The sequence below is a fragment of the Physella acuta genome, unplaced genomic scaffold, assembly GCF_028476545.2.
Source record: "Physella acuta isolate Inbredline_101_S28 unplaced genomic scaffold, ASM2847654v3 ptg000231l, whole genome shotgun sequence".
NCBI classification, from domain to species: Eukaryota; Metazoa; Mollusca; class Gastropoda; family Physidae; genus Physella; species Physella acuta.
This window is the reverse complement of record NW_026731750.1, coordinates 303328-327465: the sequence shown is the minus strand read 5'-3', so window position 1 is coordinate 327465 and position 24138 is coordinate 303328. Positions and strand designations below refer to the sequence as shown.

General features: G+C 32.9%; 3 protein-coding genes across 9 annotated transcripts; 2 read left to right on the top strand and 1 right to left on the bottom strand.

The window, feature by feature from the left end:
- Positions 1-125: 125 nt before the first annotated feature.
- Positions 126-5782, top strand: LOC131938063 (BOS complex subunit TMEM147). The gene is made up of 6 exons (XM_059295951.1): positions 126-306; positions 3100-3235; positions 3553-3689; positions 4054-4138; positions 4429-4550; positions 5278-5782. Exons 1-6 carry the CDS (start codon positions 230-232, stop codon positions 5411-5413), a joined length of 693 nt encoding a protein of 230 aa, XP_059151934.1. The 5' UTR covers positions 126-229; the 3' UTR covers positions 5414-5782.
- Positions 5783-5912: 130 nt separating this feature from the next.
- LOC131938062 (retinoblastoma-binding protein 5 homolog) lies at positions 5913-15975 on the bottom strand. Of its 6 annotated transcripts, none has more exons than XM_059295944.1 (18): positions 15928-15975; positions 14524-14722; positions 14039-14179; positions 13682-13769; positions 13485-13556; positions 13193-13302; positions 12943-13062; positions 12554-12707; positions 12244-12315; positions 11743-11860; positions 11452-11518; positions 10720-10816; positions 9535-9573; positions 8754-8774; positions 7667-7730; positions 7286-7420; positions 6908-7057; positions 5913-6571 (listed from the first exon to the last, which is right to left on the bottom strand). In XM_059295944.1, exons 1-18 carry the CDS (start codon positions 15944-15946, stop codon positions 6558-6560), a joined length of 1680 nt encoding a protein of 559 aa, XP_059151927.1. In that variant the 5' UTR covers positions 15947-15975; the 3' UTR covers positions 5913-6557. The 6 variants fall into 6 exon arrangements, with proteins under 6 accessions (XP_059151927.1, XP_059151929.1, XP_059151928.1 ...); XM_059295946.1 differs by having other exon boundaries at positions 5913-6529; XM_059295945.1 differs by having other exon boundaries at positions 9535-9570.
- A 632-nt stretch (positions 15976-16607) lies between these two features.
- LOC131938065 (electron transfer flavoprotein subunit beta) lies at positions 16608-19411 on the top strand. Of its 2 annotated transcripts, none has more exons than XM_059295953.1 (7): positions 16608-16793; positions 17011-17169; positions 17309-17467; positions 17637-17699; positions 18047-18205; positions 18569-18746; positions 19140-19411. In XM_059295953.1, the coding sequence occupies exons 1-6, from the start codon at positions 16737-16739 to the stop codon at positions 18743-18745; spliced, it is 774 nt and encodes a 257-aa protein (XP_059151936.1). In that variant the 5' UTR covers positions 16608-16736; the 3' UTR covers position 18746; positions 19140-19411. The 2 variants fall into 2 exon arrangements, with proteins under 2 accessions (XP_059151936.1, XP_059151937.1); XM_059295954.1 differs by having other exon boundaries at positions 18569-18788.
- Positions 19412-24138: the final 4727 nt, after the last annotated feature.

Below are 24138 nucleotides of genomic sequence, written 5' to 3'. Positions count from 1 at the left end.
TCAATTTAAATAATAAGAGTTTATTTCTAAGTGATATATTAATATATAAAACCCGAAAATGTGTTTTAAGTTAGGTTTAGTTGATCTTGATTTACGTTTTCTTTTTCTCCGAGATTAGCAATTACAAACCTTGATTTGATATCCGGTTAGGCTAAGAACAGTTGTAGGCCTAGTTGTAGATTAAGAATCAGTATTTTAATGAAATAATAAAACTGACTCAGCGTTTAAAATGACATTTTTTCATTTTGGGAATTGCGTCGCTCTCGCTTATGTGCCTTATGTCATTGTCTACAAATGTTCTGGGCTGTAAGCATTGTTTTAACTTCAATAGTTTTTGTTGTTAGTGATTCACATTTAACTTTTCACAAGTTACCAAGTTCATACGACGTCATAAACCGCTAATTTACTAATTTTAATTTAATATTAATAATTTTATTTTATTTTGTTAAATGACGATAAATGTCAGAATGTTGCCTGACTAATGAATATATTATCTATCTATATTATATATAATTCTCTTCTTGGATACCCTAGAAAACACCAAGATGTAAGCAGCCCCCTCTCTTCCTCTCTAAGCATATCCCTACCCCCCCCCCCCCCCCCACCCCCAAATGGTCTGGTTAGCTGTGGTTCACGCTAAAAGTTTCCAATCGTAGAGCCAGGTTTAGTGACGGCTATTAGGGGCAAATAATTTAGCTTGAAACTATTTTAAACTTTTGGGAGGTAACTAAGAGAAGGCTGCTTTCACAGGGGGGAAGGGGGTAGGGTTGGGGAAAGGGAGGGGTTATCGTCCTTAACGACCTACTAATAGTGTTTTAAAGCAAATATTTTCAGTGGCAGCATTGCTGCTGTGAAATTCACAAATTATGAATTACTGCTAAGTAGTAAAATAAAACAACTAAATAGCAGCGTATGATATGCCGCGGGTCGGCTCGTAAAGTTATAAAATGTGATATGGCTGCTGATGATCACCCTTCCAGACCCCACTCTACTCTACCAGTCTACATCTACTTCTGCGTCTCTTTCTACCTTACCTTGCTTAAACCAGCTTGAACTTTCAAACTAGATTTTCTGTCTACAGTGTCTAGCACCGGGCGTAGTTTTTGTCTAATCAAGAATGTATTTAATACAAAAGAAGTGACTACTTAGTTAGTAGTACTTACTGTACAAAAGAATTACTTACTACTTACTAGTCTGTAAAATTCAATGGCCTTAATAATAGCTAGCTTCACAATGGTCAATGGGATCAAATTACCCTTCCACTTTTCTTTAAGTTTTTTTTAGCCTTATTTTTCTGACAAAACTATCTTTACCTTATGGGAGATCAGTTGCGCTTTGGGCTGGTTGTCAGGGGTTAAAGTTTCATAGTATTAGTATTAAATATTTTTTAGTAGGCCTAATATTTTTTATTACAAAAATATGATACAGGTTGGGTTAGTTTAATTTTAAGGTTGAGAGAGGCATGCATAGGTATAGGCCTAATGTATTTACTGATCTTTTTATTTCACCCTCTTTTTTTAAAGCTACCTCCTCTACCATTTCCAGCTGCTTTCCATTTAATTGAGATTGTTTTTATTAGGCCTATTGTTTTGAGAACAAAAAAAAAACAAAGACTATGTGCATAATATGGTTCAGAACTTGTAACATGGAGAATTGGCTGGCTAGTTCTCCACTAGACAATGATGTCTAACTTTGATTTATAACATTTACATTTAGTCTAGTAATTTTGTATATGGAGTCACAATATCTGCATTAATCAGAATATGCACTATTTAGATAATTGTTGATAATAAAGTAGGCCTATAGAAGTAGACTAGTAAAAAAATGTTTTTCTATTTAAGTCTTTTTTTTAATGTAGGCCTTAATCAAAATGGTAGGATGATTGGCTTGTCAATTATATAGGCCTATTGCTTATAATTATATTTATTTCTTGCTGTTAGTGGTGTTAGCCTATTAAAATGGTAGTCATTTTTGTTTACATTAAGTGCTGGAAGGATTAAACTAAATTAATAATTTTATTATTTTGGTTTTTGCCAGCTTTTGTTATCAAAGCTGCCTGCCTATATTCAGTCTCAATATAAAATCACCAGATACTATCTTGACCAAATTACTTTGATAAGCTTAGGTAAAAGTAATCTTTATTTTTTGTTTTTACAAAAAGATCTTACATAATCCTCTTAATAACCTGCTATTTTTATAATCTTATACTTGTTGCAAAAAAGAAGGAGCTCAAAAGTGTAGGAAAAGTTGTAGCCCATACAAAAAAGCCAGTCTCATGCCCTGGTTTTAATGCATACAAAAAGTTGTAAATAAGTCAAAAATATTTGTTAACACTTATGTCATTATTGACACTAACAGTTGTTTTTATTAATGTTGGTTATTGAAATTAAGCATTTTTGTCTTCTAAAACTGTAAAACATTGAATGCTTTTCTTGTACAAAAATAAAAATATTTTCCTAATACTAAAGGCATAAAATGCATTATGAATATTATTGTGATGTGCCACATTCCCTTCCCAAGACTGTTTTCAAAGCTGTTGATCAAAGCGACAACAATACATTTTTTAATAGTCAAATTCTAGTGTAATATTTAAATTAGCCAAAATGTTAGAGTAAATCAAGTTTTTATTTAGGTTGTATGATTAGAGTCGTATTTTTTTTTTTTACAAAGATGATGAAAATAACCTTACTGTGATTCTTGATTATTATGGATAGAAATATAAATATTACCAAATTGACAAATAGAATATAGATAATAGATGGTTACATTTACTTTAAAAATGAAAAGGGCCATTTAAACCTAGCTCTTTGTGATGTAATTGTAACAAGTTGACAAAGAATACAAAAAACAATGGCTGCAGGATAGATTTCATATAGAACTTCCTTCATATGTTTTGTTGAATCAATACTATGGCATAAGAGTTATACTTAAATAAATACAGCTCTGCTGTAATTATATTACTTTCCCTCTTTTCTGTAGAAGACTTGTTCAACTGTTGTTAATTCTGATTTAGTATTATAATTTCATTATTATTTGGCTTAACGAAAATACAAATTGTATTGTATTTATGACTGTATTATTGCATCCCTTTTAATCTAGAGCTGAATACAGTGCTTTCTGGAAATGTGTTCAAGCAGGAGGTGCATATCTCTTCACACAGTTGTGCAAGATGCTGCTACTTGCAACTTTCTTCCCAGCAACAGAGACAGCCTCTGGTGGGCTTGATATCACTGGGGTAAGTACATTCCATTTTTTGTATGTTTTTATTAAAAAAGCTATCTAAACACTTGAGACTTTCAAAAATCTGTTCCATTCTTTAAAGTGTAAAATTAATTGTGTTTTAATAAATTTTTCATTTTCAACATATGGTAAGCAAAAAGGTTAATAAAAATTCACTAATTTGTTGTAGTGGCTTTAAAAAAAAAGCCCTAGTGTTCCTCCCTTCCCCCCCTCCCCCCCAAAGATAATCTATTGAAGCATAAATGAGTGTATATAGTATATATGTTTAATTAAACCCAGGTTTTCTTTCAATGATGTAATCTTTATTTTCAGGAGTTTCTCAAATCCACAGTAGACATTGCAGATCTTGTTGGGCTGCATATTGTCATGTCAAAGTTTGCAGGGAAAGGTCAGCTGAAATTTATGATTGCTGGAATGGGGTGGGCTACAGCTGAGCTCATTGTCACCAGGTATGTTGTTGCTTTTTGTCTGATAATTTTTGAATTATTTTTTTTTTCATTTTTGTTTGTTTAAAATGCTTGTTTAAAAATGTTTGTTTTATGTCATAAGATTATTTACATTTTTAAATTTGTAATGAAACTGTTTATTGCCACTCATTTTTGAACTAATTTTATTATATTCTTAAATGTTAAAAATCTGCTTGGTACATAAGTTGAGTTGCCTCTAGCCAGAAACAGACACATCAAGTCAGGGGCATCCTTAAATCTGAGCTGGGAACTAATCTTATGGCTTTTTGGTTAGCAATTATGCACCAGCCCCTTGACTATAACATCCATTGTGTAATGCTAAGTCTTTGATAATATTTTTCTTTAGATTTTTACCACTATGGATGGGGGCTAGAGGAGTGGAGTTTGATTGGAAATACATCCAGATGAGCTTTGACTCCAACATCAGTCTGGTCAGTATAACAGCCTTGATAGTGTTTTTTCTTATTGTTTAAATAATTCATTTGTCAAAGTTGATGTTAAGTTATGTCTAGTCTTACTAGTATAATGAATAATACACAAAATTGAGATTTGTACAGATAGATAAAAATTGCATATGACTTAATCATTCATTTTGACTTTCATGTTGGCTTTTAATGTAAGATTTCTGATGAATCAATACTGTACTAGCATATTCATAGAAAAATGTATTTATTTTTTCTTCTAGATTTCCATTTCAAAAAAATATTTTTTCCCCCTTCAGATCCATCACATAAGTGTTGCAATGCTAGTCTGGATGTATAGCCGCAGCGACTTACAGAAATCTTCCCTGCCTGTGGTTGTGACACTCTTAGGGTTGGCATGCTACAGGCCTCTTATTGTTGAGTAGGTTCAACATTTTCTCTCACCTTTGTTGAGTTCAAGATTAACTGTAAAACTGGCCCCTCACTTGTTTAGAGATTTAAGTCTGTTATTTTTTTTTTTAAATTCGTGAACAGCCTGTCAAAGAATAAGGAAATAATAAACTTCTGCCTAAACAAATGTCCTGCTTGAAAAATTGGTGGGTTGGGTGGTAATTGACCATGAATTTAAAATAATAATTTCATTTAGTGATAACACTCAGAAGAAATTGTATCAATCAAACATTGCATTAATCTCTAGAAAATCACCTTGAGTAGTAGAATCAACTTCAAACAACCCCTTTGGACATTATTTTAGAATTAAGACTGGTCTTGTGGTCATAAGCTACTCAGTAGAGGCTGCACTCTCATCCTTTGCATATATTTTAATATTTCTTTCAAGGAAAAGAGAATGGTACCATCTCTCAGATATGTTCTGATTTATTAAATAGAGAAGAATGGATTAGCAGAATAGTTGCCAGATTATTTTGGAAGAAGTTGATTAACAGATGAATATTCTGTCATTTTTTAATATTTGTAAAAAGTGTAACACTGTAATAAATAGAGATTAAAATTTCTATTATTTGGATGATTTAAAACTTCATACCCTTCTCTCATTTAGAGAATATTTAAACTATTTTTGTTTGTTCACAATAGTTATTTTTCTTAACCTGCTTAGCCTTGTTGATAATGTTTCAAAATTTCCACTTCAGAATTCTCATGCAAGCTGTTGGCCTGGGATCCTGGATGTTGCTGTTAGCCAAGGCTGGGTTTACATCCATTGTTGCTCTGATCTCACTGCAGATGTACCTGAGTATCCCATCACAAGGCTCAAACTCTTACTACTGATCAAATTAGATTTCACTTCAGTGTGTAAATGTAAAGAGAAAAACAACAGCATTTCTGAGGCATGTTTTGTGAGGATCATTGAGATCAATGCAGATTCTAATCAGATATTATAGGAACAAGATACAAGGTTAAAGATAATAATTGAAAACTTTCATGATTTTTTTTCAGTCAATTGTGTTTAGGAGTTTTTGTACTATTTATTTTGTTGTAATCTTTGGATGGAATGTTTGTTGTGTGTTTCTCTATTTCTTGATAGGATTTATGATTGTGTTTGTAGCATTTCAAGACTATGTGATTAATTTTCATCATTATTTATGAATGTAGAGAGACTTGTTGTGGAACCATTAATTAAACACTTTTTGCTACCAAGTTGTTTTTAGGCAAATATTCATTCTGTGATAGTCTTGTTGTCTATCTTAGCTAAGATGGGCCATTTTAATCACAATTAAATAAAGTAGGAGGCAAAATTTACTTGGATTTACAAATACTAAAAAAATTTAATGTTAATAATAACACAGTTTACAGTAAATTTTTACAATTTACAGAAAATACAATTTTCAAATAACATTAAGTCACTGTAATATTTAAATTGGTAAACTAGAATGTTTTTTAATCTAAATATATCTTAATCTAATGTTCAGAATAACTGTATTTTAAAGATTTGAACTATTCAGTTGTACTTGTAACTGTTTTCACAAACTGCTTTCATCCATTCAAAATAAAGATACAAAAAGCCAATCAAACTTTACATCTGGAGCACTAGGAAAAAGTAGGTTGGAACTGTATCTAACAAACGATACAATGTAACCATATTTTAATTTATTAATCATATAATTAATACAACAAATGGTGGAATACCTCATATGTTTTCTTAATCATGAGGTCTTGCATATGATATGATTTCATGTGACAAGACATGCATTATTATTTTATGTACACAATAAAGATTTGAAATTTACATTAAAAGAATTCAAAATTCTTGTAATATCAAGAACATAAAAAAAAAAGTAAATTTGTATAGAAATAAACATTTGTAGCTAATCATCCACAGAAATCACCAAACCAATTTGGCATGTACACTCATCTGCTGCACTGGATCTCACAAAACTTTTCACACTGCAATTAAATTATACAGGCTGAATAGTTAGTACAAGGAGCCTGGAGATAAAAAACATGGATGAGATAAGTTTAAAATAAGCGTGTTAAAAATGCAGTTATTTTTCACTACTTATGATAGCTATGTGAGACTTATTTTTTGAGGAAAGTAGCTGTTTTATCTAGTTGTTTCTTAAAAGGGGATTTACAAAATAATTATGGCTACTTGGTAGGTGACCAAAGCCCAAAAGCAAGTTATTCTTATCATTAGTAAAATATTCATCATGAGAAATTTTTTTGTAATAATTATTGTGACTAAAAATTTGTCAAAGAAATGGACCTAAAAAGTGAATCTGAACTGAGCTACTAGATCTATTTGAAATTTTGTTTGTTAATTACCTGCATTTTCATTGGCCCCATCATCTACCCTAGAGCTGCGATCTTTGTGCCGTGAATTTTCTGGCTTTGATGATTTTGATTTTTGGGGTCTTGATTTTTTAGACTGAGCTTTCTCTTGAGGTTTCTTCACATTGAGGAGTGGATGTATTTCTGAAATGATGTTAAAGAAAATAAATATATGACATGATTTGTGCTACTAGAATATACTTTACAAATAACCTCTTAGACATAAGTGCCAACAGTAATTATAGAATGTGAAGTAACCAGTCCTCAATAACATGCATGGCAGAAAATTATAATACTAGATGAAAACTTTAAGTCTTGTTATTGATACAAGTGAATGATTAAACATAAACATTTTTAAAGGCAAAAACAAACCATCTCGTGGAGCATCTGGCAAGTCAATATCCAAAGTTTTTGTCTTCTTTTTCTTGGCTGGAGGAGCACTGCTGTCTGACCCACCTCTACGCTTCTCACTTGAATCATGGCCCTGCCGCGTTCTCTTCTCTGGACCTACAACACATTCACAACAAATTAAATTATTAAAACACATTCACACAATACAACAAATTAAATTATTAAAACACATTCACACAATACAACAAATTAAATTATCACAACACATTCACACAATGCAACAAATTAACCCATTACAACAAATTAAATTATTACAACAAATTAACCCAATGCGCCAAATTAAACCATTAAAAAAAAATTAACCCATTAACAAAAAAAAAGACCTGTTGTATTTAAACTAACCTGTGGGGGTGGTGTCAATTCCCTGCCCTTTTTTCTTTTCATTTGTACTGACATGTTCTTCTGTCTGCGGAATACAAAGTAAATTTAAAAAAAAAATTAGCATCAGATATGTAATCAATGATGTTTTTCCAAACATTCTTAAATCTTTATTTTCTGTAAGTTTTTTTCTTATTTATTCACTTGTATATACACAAATATATGTTAAATATTTTAGGAAAAACACAACTTTTACAGGTGGCAATGCCAACAGCAAAATGTTTCTGCTAGTATGTGTGGGTTGATGTGCAAATGTGCAAGGGTAAAAAAAGGGAACAAATGTGTAGGTGTTTACTTAATGAAGTAATTTAAAAACTTAAATTAGAAAATAAAAGAATTCATACACCATTTTACATAAATATAGATTATGTATTACTTAGATTTTTAATTAGAGGTAGGGGACAAATTATTATAAAACAAGCTGAGCTATTTAGGAAAAAGCCAAGGATCTGAAATTTGAAATGATAATTTTTATATTAAAAAAAAAACTAACTAGTAAAATAAAATATACTAGGTTTATAGGAAGCATTTTTAAAAACGGTAAAATATAATATAAATGGAAAATTTAAAACAACAAAAATGAAACAAGATAAATGAAACAAGTTGAGCTGCTTTCCTCAACTCATTGGAAGCAAAATTCATAAATTACATAAATAAGCATTTAAGTAGAAATTAAGTAATTAGAATGTTAATGTCAGATACTCAAAATGTCGTTTCCAACATTCCTTGTGGAAACTAACACTGAATGTTTCTAATAATATATGTTAAATTCTAGCATTTTATATTATAAATCATTATTATAGATACACATCCATAATTCAAGTAACATTACTTTTTCCTCTCTATTGTAAATATAGAAACTGGTAATTTTAAATTAGGTTTTATTAGTTTGGTAAATATTTAAGTTAATATGAAAATGTGCCATACCAACACAAACAAATTTTGGCATCAGAACACAACAGCTATTTTTTTTTATAGAGCTGTGTGGTGAAAAAGAACAAAAAATATTCTAAATAAAAACCAGAGTTACCACTCCTTATACTGTACTAACTTTCAAGACAGTTGTTATGAGCTGTGCATAGTGAAGATCCCAACAGTTATTGCAAGATATTTAGTAAACTTAGCTTTAAATTCTAAGATAAAATACTTGATATCATTTTAACTCCCTAATTAGAATTCTGATTAAGTATTATCTAAAGATAACTGTCTATAGAAACATTGCATAGACAATACAATTTCATTGAAGCAGAAAAGCAAGCTTTTAAAACTATACTTCGTTTCCACTCTAGTTAACACTTACTTTATTTTATTTTATTTTCAACTGAAGATATTTTATTTTTAAAAATTGTGTACTGAATAGATCTTAATGAGTTAAAACCAATTGAAGTATCATAAAACCAAAAGAAGTAAACAAGACATGTTTTGACTTCAGTCTTTTACTAAATATACTAAAAACATAAGAAAAAAAAACATTCTTCAAATTTTCTTCTGCTACTGGTGATGATAAATCACTGATCTATGGTAAAATATTTATCTGGTAACAACCTTTTTAAAAACATGTTTGGTTCATTTGAGGCATAGATGTAAACTCAAAACATTCTTGTAGTGATTACTTCTTGAGGTTTTATGTTTTTACCTTGACCTGAACCATATATGGTTAATATTTGTCAACACTAGTCTATTAACAGATGATAAAACCCCAAATCTGACCCCCATCTCTTTTAAATATGCTAATTTTAAAACCCATGAAAACGTATCACATTCCTACAATATACAACAAAAACAGCTATTTTAGTATGTGAAACAAAACAGTAACTGTACACTTGTTTTACCGGCACTCTGGGTAGGACACCCTGTGTTGATCTTTTCTGCTTAGAATATTGGAAGGGTAAAAACAAAATAAAATCAAGTGTCAAGGCAAAATAAAAACATCAATCATACCAGAGCAAAGAATATAGCAAAACAAAATAAGCGTAACAGTGATGATTTTAAAAAAACATTTTAGAAAGACAAAAATAAACTGTAAGACATCAGAAGACTATTGAAAAACACGTCAAATTATAGGCAGGGTAGAAATATGAAAGGAGTTATTTTCACTGCTAACCAATTCAACAACAATATGACTCACATTCTAAGGCAGGTTAAAATAGTAAAGAGTATTTAGTAAAACTAAGAAATAACTGTTAATAATTTATATTAAACAAAAATAGTAGGGAAGCAATAGAATTGAGAAATAATGTTGCATGCTATATTTATAAGAAACATGCATGCTACAACCAACATAACACAACTTAAATATTAGGTAGGGAACAAAACAAAACAAAACAAGTTCCATATTTCAGTAATTATGGAACAGCTCAATGGAATATTTATTTGTCTACTGGTTTATATTTTATGCCACAGCCTTTTCAAAATTAAATTAAGTCTATAGATGTTGAGCTGTACAATATATTATGAAATTCAGCATTTTAATTGCATAATCTTATAGAGCATTGTATATTTCAAGTTAAGTTGAGGTCTACTACACAATTTTTACAATCTGTTCATGTTTAAATATAGGTATTAATGTAACTGTTTTATGTTAAGATGTAGTCAACTACACAATGTTCATGTTTGGATCTTGTGTGCTACACAATGTTCATGTTTGGATGTTGTGTGCTACACAATGTTCATGTTTGGATGTTGTGTGCTACACAATGTTCATGTTTGGATGTTGTGTGCTACACAATGTTCATGTTTGGATGTTGTGTGCTACACAATGTTCATGTTTGGATGTTGTGCGCTACACAATGTTCATGTTTTGATGTTGTGTGCTACACAATGTTCATGTTTGGATGTTGTATGCTATACAATGTTCATGTTTGTATGCGTGTGCTACACAATGTTCATGTTTGTATGCGGTGTGCTACACAATGTTCATGTTTGTATGTTGTATGCTACACAATGTTCATGTTTGTATGCGGTGTGCTACACAATGTTCACGTCATTGCTACGTGAGATGAGCCGTGTGTACTTACAGATTCTGATGATGCCTGCCAACCATCTTCTGGTTCCTCAACATCTGGGGAGACAGGTAAAAACAGGAGGGCGTCTTTGTCTTCTTCATCTTCATCACTGCCAGCATCCAGGTGTAGAGAGAGTCAAAGTTTAAAGCATAATAAAATACTACATCCACATTTAACTCATATATTAACAGGTAATTCTCACGATGACATGAAAGAAAATAAATTAATAGTTTTAAAAATAAACTGATTGTCAACATGAAAGTTTGTAATAAAAACTGCTCTGTGTGAACAATTAAATGGAATACTCAGTAAGGGACAGAACTGTTTAATGATATACTCATTAAGGTAAGGACCAGTAACAGCAAAATTAAATACATATTTAGGGGTATATGTTATGATGAATAAACAGAGGCAAGCTACTGGATGAATAAACAGAGATAAGCTACTGGATGAATAAACAGAGATAAGCTACTGGATGAATAAACAGAGATAAGCTACTGGATGAATAAACAGAGATAAGCTACTGGATGAATAAACAGAGATAAGCTACTGGATGAATAAACAGAGATAAGCTACTGGATGAATAAACAGAGACTAGCTACTGATAAAAGAAATACATATTAAGAAGCAATATAACGCTAAGAAAAACAACCTCAGATATAAAATGTGTGCATTAATTAGCTGTATATTTACATTTAAATTTTGCCTGAATAAGTAATATCTTTAAAAACAGAAGGTTTTTACCTGCTGACAAAAGCCTGGATAGGTTCAACAGTCCATACATCAACTTCAACATCCTCTTCAACTGGTGCTAGAAAGTAGGAATGTGTGTGCTTATAAAATTGTTTACAAAGAAAGCACTTCATAAACAGAAGTTTCTGATCAAAATAACTGTCAATAGTAACCCAAAGAACAATTATAACATAACCCAATACCTATAAAATCAATATGTGAATTTGATTAGTAACATTAGTTAAAGTCTATATAAGATATTTGTTTCAACTCCTTTTTTAAAACAATTTTAAATCAACAAACCTTTGCTCTCTTCCTTCTCTTTATCCTCATCTTCTAAATCAAACTCTGATTCTCTCTCATCATACTCAACATTTTCATCCAATTCTTTGAAATCTGGGGCAAAAGCACTCCAGTTTTCCTACAAAAAATAAAACACATAAAGAAGAGAGTAAACAAAATGCTTATAAATGATCAGGCAAATATCACTTATCCAAACAAAACTGCTTTCCTACAGCAGTGGTTCTCAACTTGGAGTATGGTGAGTCAGTCTCAGGGGTTTGGCAGAGGTCAAGATTTTGTCAGTGCTGACAATAAAACTATTAATAATGCGCATATGAAACTGATGGGATTCAGTACCTCAGAAAAAGTATAAGAACCACTGGCTTTGAGCAAAAACAATTGCTCTCATAAAACAATGGAGAAAGATAAAGCTTATGTGTGTGCTTAATGCCGATTACTGGTTTTATAAACATCACAGATGAGCATCTTTAGTGATATTAAAATAATATAAACTCAACATACTACTTGATTCTGTGCCCAAATTGAGACCAAGCCACTTGATATTGATGCAATTATGGGTCGAACAGGATGCCACTGAAAACAAAATAAACTATTTTTAAAATACTGTTTATTATTCAATATAGCCAGGAGTAAAAATTGTGAGACTAATTGACATTATTGCCAGGAACATGCAGGACAGGTATAACTAACCTCAAATAAGAGAGACACATAATTTAATCAAAGATTAAGAATTTTATCCTAAGAAAAATAGAAGCATTACCAAAGTCTCAAATAAATTCTAACTAACACATGAGTAACATTTAAAACCTACCACAACATCTAGTAAAAGTTCTCCTTTTGTTCCATGTAAAATTTTCACTAAGTTCCCCACAGCTTTCTCCCAGATGTACAGAGAATGCTGACGCGCTGACCCAGCCACAATATACTCACCATCACCAGAAAAACAACATTTCTTCCATAATGTTCTAAAAGTAACATAGATAAAAAGTTATACATAGTACATATTTTACATTACTATGGAACTATGCAAATGACTTGGCATAAATAAACAGATATAGACACTATAAGAAAATCACTGATTCAAGACTGATTGAAATTAATTTTTTTTTTAAAATAAAAAAAAAAATGTTATTTTTTATACTGTTATTTAAATGTAGCCCTAACTCATAATTTAGTTCTAAATCAAACATAACAGCTCACTTGTTGACCAGGTCTTGAAGTTTCTGCATTGGTTCGGGTTCCCCATCTTTCCCACATGTGAGAACCTCTCTGCTCTCATAAACTCTAATGATCCTGTCAGCTGAGTTGACTAGAAAACACCTGCAAGACAAAAATCTCAACTCAACATAGTGTTAAACCACAACAAACAACACACTATGATGATCCCTCCAGCTTTATAGTGTTGAGCCGGCATAAAGAGTGGGAAAAAATATGTTACACATGTACTCACTCTCCTCTCCTGGCAAACTCTAATGATTTGATTGCTGTTGTGTTGAGACCACCAGTTGTCACACGAAATGATGCAGCCAGCTCCAAGTTGTCAATATTAAATGCAAGGATCTGCAACATACATAAATGTTATAATTATTATAAAATGCTACGGATTCTTTATATATTCAGGTCATAATTTACAATAGTATCCAACAAAATATTGAGTTGTCAATGAGATTATTTAGGTATAACATAAGCAGAAAATAAATCTAGAAAATTAGTGTTCACAAAATAATGAAACAAATACATACCCTTCCTTTTGCGTTTCCTGTATAAATATAGCGCCCTCTTCTGTCAAATGATGCTATAATATTTAAATCAAACTGAAAAAGAAAATTCTTCCAACTTCTATAGTTTGAATACAATAGTTAATGAAAAAATGAACAACCTAACAATGGAGAATCTTTAGTTAAATTGTTTAGCTGAACAACAAGTAAAGCTTACTTACATCCTCATCAAGTGGGACTATTTTATGTTCACCTTTCACAGTCATCAACACTGCAGCATGTTTCAATGGACAAACCAAAAACTGGGAGCTAAAGGAATTAAAACATATATAATGTAGTTTGATGATCCGTTGTTAAATTGTTTTTAGTTTAAGTCAGGGGTAAACAAATGCCTAGGTAACAAAAATGTTTTTTGAATGGTGCTGTATTCAGTATACAAATGTATAGTAAATTTTGTAATGCTACTGTATTCAGCATACAAGTAAATGGTAAAATAGTTTTGAAAATAAATCTATAAATGTATACTGAAGTCGTTAACAACTAAAGTATATAACAGTGAATAATACTTGATAAAATACCTATTCCTGGGGTGCCACTGGACTTTTAATACTGGTGATGGGAAACGGAAGACTTTTTCATTTTCTCCAGAGAGAACATCCCATATTGCAACAGTGTTGTCAGTGGCGGCACTTAACAGCTTTCTACCACTTCTATTCCAGCTGCAGTAGGTAGCATCAAGCATTCAATTATTTCTCAACTATAACATCACATCTTTTACAAGTGATAATTAATTACTGAAGTAATTACATTATAAATTACAATTATTTTTCTTAACTACACATAATTTTAGACAGAGACTTCTACTAATAAAAAGTTAATTATAATTATTTATTTCCCTCTATAAACTTTATATAGCTTTATTGTATTCAATTCCATACCAACATTTTAAAAATTTGCTGAAGATTAACATATTTTTCAGGTGAATCAGTTTAATTATCACAACCTCATTGTCTGCTTCATTAGTAGAATTTCTAATCAAAACAAATAATAATCAACAACTGACCTCAGTGAACATACAGGATGGACATGTGCATTTAAAAATTTGGCTATTCCTCTAGTAAGAAAATCCCAAACAACAATTCTTCCATCGTTACAACCAACAGCCAATAATGTGCCTTGACGATTGAAGGCACATGTTATTGCAATGCTTACACAATCTAATGTGCCATCAAAATCTTCTGGGAAGTTTTGACCAAATGACTCTGAAAAAATGAATTTTGTATCACATTAATTGTATTCAAAATATATATATATATAATTGTCTTCATGGTGACCATCCGAGACACCACCAAGTTACTCCCGCGCTCTCTAGGCATTTAGCTACCACCCCCCACCATTCTAGTGAGCTAAGGTTCACCCCGAATGTTTACAATCGTAGAGCTGGGCGATCAAGTAACGAAAATTAAGGGCAGATAATTTAGCTTTTAAACTATTTGAAACTTAGGAGAGATAAGAAGCTCTGCTTGATCTTTTCATTGTCGTCCGTAAACTGTCGTCACGGACTGCTGCGTTCACTGTGGCGGGGGAGGGGAAATGGAAGGGAGGGTAGTGTCGAATTCACTAACTATGAAGTACTGAAAAGTAGACAATAAAACAACAAAATAGCAGCATAGGATACTAAATTTAGATCAAGCTCAACCTATAAAACACATTAACAAGGGAGCCTGCATTCTATATAAATGCTGCTAAATTATACCTATACTACTATTACCGCAACTTCTTTCACCTTAACCCCCCCCCCCCCATATTTTCACACTCATAAAATGTCTTTTAGAGAACACAAGCTTTCAGCCCTTCTGAATAGATAGAGGCCAGGCCGGAGAGACGTTCTGACCGTGATTCAAAGGGACGACTCAAAATATCTTCCCAGAGTTCAATAAGTTGATTGATTAGTCAGATTAGTGCTAAACAGATTAGGTCTTTAGGTCCCACTGCATCAAAGTCAAAGCTAAAGTAAAGAGGGTGACATCACGTAAATCTAGATTCAGATCTAGAATCATAGATTTCTCTAGGACTCTAGTGTAGATCTAACTAAATCTAGAGTCTTCTTAGAATCTAGATTTTCTGATCTTGTCTTCAGTTGTGGATGAGTGCCCCGGTGCAAGTGGCACTGCTAACTGTTACCCTGGCAGTGTCATCACTCATCAGTCACTCACTCCTGTCATCAGCATCACATCAGACGTCTAGATCTACTCAGTTCTCAGTAGTGAGGAGTGACCAGTCTCAGTGACTCTCAGTCTCTCAGTTGCGATCATTTGTAATTTAATTTTGCCGAGTTTAGTTTGTTTTTAACTCAGAGTTTATGCATGAATAAAAGATTTAGGGCCTAATGGGTTAGTGTACTTAAAAAATTGAAACAATCTGAAAAACTAAATAACATTTAAAATTAAGACAAAACATGTTTTACCTAGCAGTTCTAGGTTCATTGTTGATTGTTACCGCTCGGTCAAACCATACACCGAAATAATTATTAAAATTATAAAAGAACTAAATCTACCTTTATCACAGCAAAGGCTTGTTATCTTAAATGTTCATAGTTTAAAAAAAAAAGAAGCCCAAGGCAATTAAGTTTAAAACATTTGACAGCTTACATTAAATCAATAAGATTATTATTACCCATTAAAGTTACTTATCAAAGCAATGAAAACTTAGTCAATTCCGCACTACCATTTCATTTCACCTACGACTTACTATAATGCACTATGTAGGCCCATAGTTTTGAACTTGGTACCAAAAGAAATCTCACTATTTATAACAAAAACTGCTGCAGCCTACGGAATATTTAATTCAATTTTCTTTTGTTTTTGCTACAATTAATTTAATAATTTACGCTAGTCGAGGCCTAAATTAAAAAAAAGAGGCCTGCTTTTAGCATTATAATTATGCACTTTTTTGTAGTTATTAGGCCCTTATAGACTCTAGTAATTTTGCAAAATGAAACTAAATATCTAGTCCTATAGTGTTTACTATCATAATTATATTAACTTCTACCCACATACCATATACCTAGATTCTAGACCTGGATCTATTTATCAAAATTATTGTAAAATTAAAGGGTTGCGTGGGCGGGTTTTTGTATGTTTTGACAACTAACATCTTCGACCTACAGGGGAGAATATTGTTGATAACGTTAATTTTCCTTTTCGATCAAGTCCAAAGTCTCAGTACTGAACTTACTCGAGTACATAAGATCTTCTAGACGAGATTGAATAAAAAATGTCCGGGCTACGAATTCTAGTTGGATGCAAAAGAGTAATTGACTATGCCGTTAAAGTGAGCTTTATCTAGATATTTAACTTTGCAGTTTAAGCAAAAACTTTTAAACTTTTTGATTTTTTTTTATGTTTGTTTACTTAACTAATGACTAATGTTTACTTTTATACTTTGACCAAATCACTTTAGGGGAGTTAGTTAAATTTAATTTGAATGTTTATTTTTATTCTATTTTCTATGTCATTGTCATTAAAGTCACATTCATTAACATTTGCAGATCAGAGTTAAGCCAGACAAAACTGGGGTGGTTACAGAGGGTGTAAAGCACAGCATGAATCCATTTGATGAGATAGCTGTGGAAGAGGCAGTGAGGATGAAAGAAAAGAAAATTGCTTCTGAAATCATTGCAGTTTCATGTGGTCCAACTCAGTGTCAGGTTAGCAACTAGTTACGCTGTTTAAATTTAAAACTATGTAGATTTCTAGATCTATCAATCAAGGCTTAGATTGTATCATATTTTATGTAAGTTTGTAGCCAGGATTTCTCTTAAATATCTTTAAATTCTTTATCTAAAGGAAATTTTAAGAACAGCTATGGCAATGGGAGCTGACAAGGCAATTCATGTTGAAGTTGACAACAAAACATATGAGTCACTCCAGCCCCTACACATTGCTAAGTTATTTGCTAAGATTGCTCAAGAGGAAAAGGCAGATATAGTTATCACAGGCAAACAGGTATTGTTTGAATTTTGTTTTTCTTTTTCTTTTGTAATTAATAAGCACATTATTGATTCTAAATTATTTGCGAGTGCTGTAAGGATCTACACTTTTAGATTGTTTCACATTCTAAAATTTAAAAAATATTAAACCAAGCTATTGTAAATAATTGTTTACTTATTTTAAGGCAATTGATGATGATGCTAATCAGACTGGACAAATGATAGCAGCTTTGTTAAACTGGCCACAGGTATTTGTATATTTAATGTAAAATTTATTAGGCCTACTAAAATAAGAAATGAAATATATTTCTTTTTTTTTCAGAGGATTGCATACCAAATAAGACCTTAAAAGTTATTTGATTATAGAATTGATTTGAAAGTGTTTAAATTAAACTGATGCTTAATCATGAGTTTCATTAAAAAGAAAACAGAGTAGTGTATTAATGAATTAATCAATAAAACAGATGGTTTGTAGTTAAGTACTGTTAAGGAACTCTACAGTACTATCTAAAACAGCTCTATCACATACATTAATAAACAAATGTTTTTTTGTGTAGTTTACATGCCTTTTGTTGTATTTCTTGTTGACCATTAGGCCACCTATGCCAGTAAAATAGAGAAAACAAATGAAGGGTTGAAGGTGACCAGAGAAATTGATGGAGGTTTAGAGACCATTAAAGTCAGTCTTCCATCTGTCATTACTACTGACTTGCGTCTGAATGAGCCACGCTATGCAACACTACCTAATATAATGGTATTTTATGCATTGTCTTTCACATTTTGAAGCAATTATGTTTTTTGACTTGTTCTTTTTTTATATTTTTATTATTTTTTGTGTGTGTAAATTGGCCATTAATTATAATAATTATATAATAATAATTATTATATAATAATTAATTATAATAATTATATTCATCTATCCAAATCTGTATGATCCATGACATTTTTCCCCAACTTAAGTACACTTTGAGTAATATAGGACAAAACATTTCATATTTCCTAGTTAATCTCATGAACTTTAAAAGAAATGTAGTTTATGTTTTTGCTTGAATTTAACTACTTCTTTGTGTACCTAAAATGTCATCCGTGTATTTATATCTAAAATATTTCCTCCCAGAAAGCTAAAAAGAAGCCTCTAGTAAAGAAGACAGCAGCTGACTATGGCATTGATCTAAAGCCAAGAGTTGAGGTGTTGAAAGTGGAGGAGCCCCCCACCAGACAGGCTGGATCTAAGATAGGAAGTGTAGAGGAGCTGGTCCAGAAACTAAGGGAGGCAGGGCTAGTGCCTTCATAAGGTACATACAGCCTGTCAGAAAGTTGCTTACAATACGTTGAATGTAATTTAAGCTCAAATTCTATGCTAAATATTATCAAATGAAGGCGTGCTTGTTAGTTACCTTAAGCAATTTATTCAAATAACATTTAAAATATTAAATCTTTAAGGATTTAGGTTTCATTCTTGTTTGTATATCAATACAAGTAAGAAATAGTTTATCAATACTAATTTTAATCTTGTAAATATTTCAAGTAATAAGAATTGAATTTTAAATACTTTGTGTTTATCCATTGTCTATAATAAGTATGTTTTATTTATCAAATTATTATTTGAATTCAGTTACTATAAAAAAACTTTCTTTCAATTATTTTTGCTCACAAGATTAAAAAAAATCTTAAAACTTTTGTTTCAGACAAGTCCTGCAAGTATTTAGACAGCCTCAAGTAAAGTGCTCTGATTTGTGATACTAGAACAATTTTGACCTTTTACAATTGACTTTTAACCGATGAATATATTGAATGAGGTATAAATTAAGTTTAAAAAATAATGTTAAGTGCTGCTTTTGATTATGAGCAAACATTTTCTTTTAGTACTATTCTGATTTGAAGGCATAATCAAGTAAAGATGTTGGTGGCTCTGTGAGTCACAGTATTTACGATGAATAAAACGGTTTTTAACATGAAATGTCTGTGTCTGTGATTAATGTTGCCCTGTTGTTCTTAGTACGTACATCAAGGGAGATAATTAAAGATCAAAACAAAAATTTCTTTTTAATACTAAATTCCCTTTTATGGTCTTTTTGAAGCCAACATCAAACTACGTTTGAGACGATTCCTTTGTTCTCGTCCATGTTAAGTTGCCCATTTCTTCATAGTGTTTCTCACTGTCTGCACCAGTTTGGCTCTGTTTTGTCTCTAAGGGACATACTAACATAAATGTAGTGTACTTTATGGACATTCTGGAACTATCTGCACAAGTGGCTGCACATTTGGTGCCAATAAGTACTCATAGTTCTTTATGTCATAGCTGTTTAGTGTTATAAAAATATTAGATTTGTCACACAATCTCTTTGTGGGTGATGAAACAATAACTAATAACATCACTTTAAGAGATAGACCGTGCAGAATGCTATTTTTTGCATGTAATAACATGCTCATATCAAACCTACAAACAGTAGGTTCTACTTCTGCCTCCTTTCTTACCCTCCTCGAATTTGTAACAAGTGAAATTTTTAAAAATGTCAAACATATAAATACAAACAAGCTTAGACAATGTTGTTATACCCTCTCAGCTGGTTTCTCCCTGTGTGATGTGTTTCAATAAAAAATATTCTGTATACATTTAGTATAGAGGATATAGGGCTGATAAGTAGGTCACCAACCAGTTCTATGGCTCATGCAGCCGCCTTTACTTTCCCTAACGTGAGTTGGGTGGACTCTACTGACTTGAACCCGGATTGGACTTGAGACTTACGGGTTAGCGGTCCAGCTCTCTACCGCTAGACCACTCCGTCTCCAGGACACAGTACTTTACGATTATTGTGATTGGAATGGTTACACAACTTAGAAATTACATGGGCCATTACATTATGGGGATAATCTACACGGACTAAGCGGGGCTTAATGGTCAACAATATAAGGGAGGTTTGGAGGGCATCGAAATGCTCAAATTTTGGGGCCCAGTAAAAATACTAAATTTAAGATTCAAAATTCCCCAAAATGAAGTGATTTTTATGGACCCAAAATTTCGAAATTCATAATAAATTAATTTGAAGATCTACACAAAATTTTTTAGCTTTATAAATGGTGGGGATCCTACGAATAGGATAATTTTTCAAGTTGGCCGCCATTGTCATACTTATCAAGATTTTCCCACCAATTTTTAAAATGGAAACACATCGGGATGTACCTTAAAAAGGCTGTAGAGAAAAAATTGTATAGTATTAAAACACTTTCTCTACCGGAGCCTACCCACTTAACTTAGAAAAGCCAATAGGATTGAATGCAATTCAAAGAAAATTGAAATTACCGACTTTTCATGTTTGATGGGTTTCTACTTTCTACTTCAAAAGTTTGAAAAACGGATAGTCACATTTTAGAACATGTTAGATTGCTGGAAGAAAACAGAAACCTATGGAAAAGAACGGGAAATTTGTTTCTTTTGAAAAAAATATCCGAGAAAAAGAGAATGGGGTTAGAAATGAAACACCTTACGAAAATCGACAATCCGCGAGAGATTGACAAAATAAAACACTAGGCGAGGTGACCTTGACAAAGATAGGCAAAATCTAGAGTCCAATCGAGAAGATGGCACAGGACAGAGGACTCTGGAGATCTTTGGCTGGCCGCTCATTCCCCAGTAGGACAGAGGACTGGAGATCTTTGGTTGGCGGCCCATTCCCCAGTAGGAGTGACGGGCAGGGATAATGATAAAACATCTAAGGAGCTAATAGTTGTGAACTCGAAATAAATTGAATATTTTGTTGATTATCGGCCTTTTGTCCATGTCGCTCTTTTTAGATGTCGGCCTTATTGGATATCGGCTGTTCACCTGGAGAAAAGACAATGAGACCATTCTACCGTTAAAAATTACGACTCATAGACCTACCACATATAGATAACTAAATTATTTTTTTTACCATTGACCTGCCTTGTCACGTTGACCCACATCTCTTGACCGATCTCTTCCAAATTCTACGTAGTCCGTATTTCACAAAAAAAACAACATAATAATAATAATGTCGAGTGCCATTCTTTTGCTAAAACGGAAATGTTCATACACAAGCGGAGTATTGTATTAGCATTACGAACACTCCAAGCAATTAATACATTTTCCACACACCGTGTCTAGACACGCCAGTATTTGAACTTTTTGCCTAACAAAATGGCGGTCATGTCAAGCGGTCAAATTTTAAGAGTGTCTGGCATGTTGTCAGCAGTCTGAGTGGTTCTTTTTCCACAGTATAGCAGCGAATTATTCAATTAGAACTTTGACCATTTAACCCTCTCCACAAACTCGAGATTTTCTGCTTTTCAGTTGGTTATATCTCCTAAACGACCAGTGATGAAGGGCTTGCTTTAGCTCCGAGTTTAAATGATTTCACGGGACTGCGTGGTTAGATAGTAGAACCCACGGCAACTAACATGAAAGTCTCAGGTTCGAATCTCGGCCACGGGAACTTAGTCCACGTATTTCACATTAGGGGAAGTTGTTACGTCCCTTACTGCTGACAGTCCAATGACAGAGGTTGTGCGACAGTTGGTTGGCGTGTGGATAAATTACACCAACAGCACAACACAATTCTAGATTTGTTTGGAAGCCTCGCTAGGCATGGAGAGGGGTGGGCCATGCGACACTTAGCCCTAGATACTCCATTCAAATCTGTGGCACCCAAACGACGCCCAGAGGTTAAAGGATTTATTTTTTTAATCGCTGTTACGGTTAGGTTTAGAATTAGAGATTGAGTTCCGGAGTCATTGAAGTTACAGTTAGAACAGGGGTTTGTGTTAGCGCCAGTAACACTTACCCTAAACGACACTAAGAATAATATATATAATCGAATACGTCCAGCAGTTGTTGGTTGAAGTACACTTGACATGTGCCCACAGGTGGAACATGGTATCGTAAACACCCATCATTCGTGTGAAGGGTGTCTAGTGGTTTGGGAGATGGGGGGGGGGGGGGCGTGATAACCAGTGACGTCACTTATTTTCGCACAGACACGCATCCCTAAACTAGAAGCATCAATTTTATGGCTTATTCTATCAGCAGATTTTTTAAAATATTGGACAATCTAGGTGACGCTTTGGACTAACGGTAGAGAGCTAGACGGCTAACCCGAAAGTCTCAAATTCGAATCCGGGTTCATGTCAGTAGAACGTCCCTTATGTTCGGGAAAGTATAATGCTGACCACACTATCTCTTCTTATGCCGAGGCCACAAAAAACTGGTGAACTTCACTTGCCCCATGGACCGTCAGGTTCCAGCTTCTTCTGCATTCTTTATTTTAGTGTTGGTAGGATATCCCTCCAACACGTGTCAACTGGTTATAAGTCATATAGGCCGTAGACTCCGATTTCGCTTTCCAGCCTGCTTTTTTTTTTTGGATTTGCTTCCATAGCTTTTGTCCAACCAAGAACAAACTACAAGACAGCAGTTGTTTGATTTTGGAGTTTTTCTCTCTTAGAGATTTTTCGGTTTAGCAACCATGAGCTTTACCGACTCGACCACGCCGACCCCTGCCAGATACCAAAAGGGTACTTTACTCATTGGACAATTCACAGCCTCTACCCTGGTGACAAACAGTTTTTTTGTTAGCCATCTACGGCTAGACCATAAGGTCTCTTGCTGTAGATACACGTCACATTCTTTGCCCTTTTTTTTATAGTTCAAGAATTTTTAGTTATTTCAATTGTTAGATTCCCACGTTTGATTAAGTTCAAATCAACGTCGAGCGTATTAAATGTGGACCTTGAGAAGACCATAAATTGATTTTAAGCTACAGAGATATCTGCAGTATAAATCTCCGAAAACAAACTATAAATCGTTTCAGTATAATGTGCAGGTAACGAGAGGGGGACGGGGGGACGGGGGTGACACCATAGCGAAAAATTACAAACTATTTAGAAGAAAATGCTTTTTGCCGGTTCAATTAATGTGCAAAAAATGTACAAAATTTAGATAGGAATAAAGGCTTACTGAGTATTTTGAATATCCGACAAGAGAGGGGGTGACACCAAAATCTAATGACTTACGATTAAAACGATGCTTTTTTTTCATAAGAATGAATAGGTGGATTGTGCGCACTAATTAATTAGTCAAATAGGGAAGGGGATGTCACCAATTGCTACTATATATATATATATATATATATATATATATATATATATATATATATATATATATATATATATATATATATATATATATAAATAAATAAATGAATAAATATATATATATATATATATATATATATATATATATATATATATATATATATATATATATATATATATATAAAACATCAGTTTTTTCGGGGGCAAGGGTGACACCATGAGGTCCCGCACCGGGTGACACCCTACCTCGCGACGCCACTGGTCATAGTAGGCCTATGTCTACTGTCACTGTCGCAGCAACCCATCTGGCGCCCTTTTAAATAAAGTTGTTCAAGTTAGCAAAAAAAGTGACCCCTCCCCTTGCTTAATTAAACCCCATTTGGAAAGGTCGGGAACGCATTTTACCACTTACAACAATACCTTGCTATCACAGGAAGGACGTAGAAAACAATGAATTAATTACAAACCCAATAGGTGCCCCTTAGGATTGGCGCCCGGGACTTCCGCCCCACCCGCTCTTGCCCTAGATACACATCTGCATACAGTAGCAGTGGAATAAAAGTGGGGAGAAGGAGA

Excerpts from the sequence above, each read along its gene's own strand:
- LOC131938063 (XM_059295951.1), top strand. The coding sequence starts at position 230 with ATGACATTTTTTCATTTTGGGAATTGCGTCGCTCTCGCTTATGTGCCT. Across the intron at positions 3,236-3,552 it reads GTGGGCTTGATATCACTGGG|GAGTTTCTCAAATCCACAGT; the intron begins GTAAGTACATTC and ends CTTTATTTTCAG. Across the intron at positions 4,139-4,428 it reads TTGACTCCAACATCAGTCTG|ATCCATCACATAAGTGTTGC; the intron begins GTCAGTATAACA and ends TTCCCCCTTCAG.
- LOC131938062 (XM_059295944.1), bottom strand. Across the intron at positions 14,180-14,523 it reads CATCCTGTATGTTCACTGAG|CTGGAATAGAAGTGGTAGAA; the intron begins GTCAGTTGTTGA and ends TACCTACTGCAG. Across the intron at positions 13,557-13,681 it reads TAGTCCCACTTGATGAGGAT|TTTGATTTAAATATTATAGC; the intron begins GTAAGTAAGCTT and ends TTTCTTTTTCAG.
- LOC131938065 (XM_059295953.1), top strand. The coding sequence starts at position 16,737 with ATGTCCGGGCTACGAATTCTAGTTGGATGCAAAAGAGTAATTGACTAT. Across the intron at positions 17,468-17,636 it reads TAGTTATCACAGGCAAACAG|GCAATTGATGATGATGCTAA; the intron begins GTATTGTTTGAA and ends ACTTATTTTAAG. Across the intron at positions 17,700-18,046 it reads CTTTGTTAAACTGGCCACAG|GCCACCTATGCCAGTAAAAT; the intron begins GTATTTGTATAT and ends GTTGACCATTAG.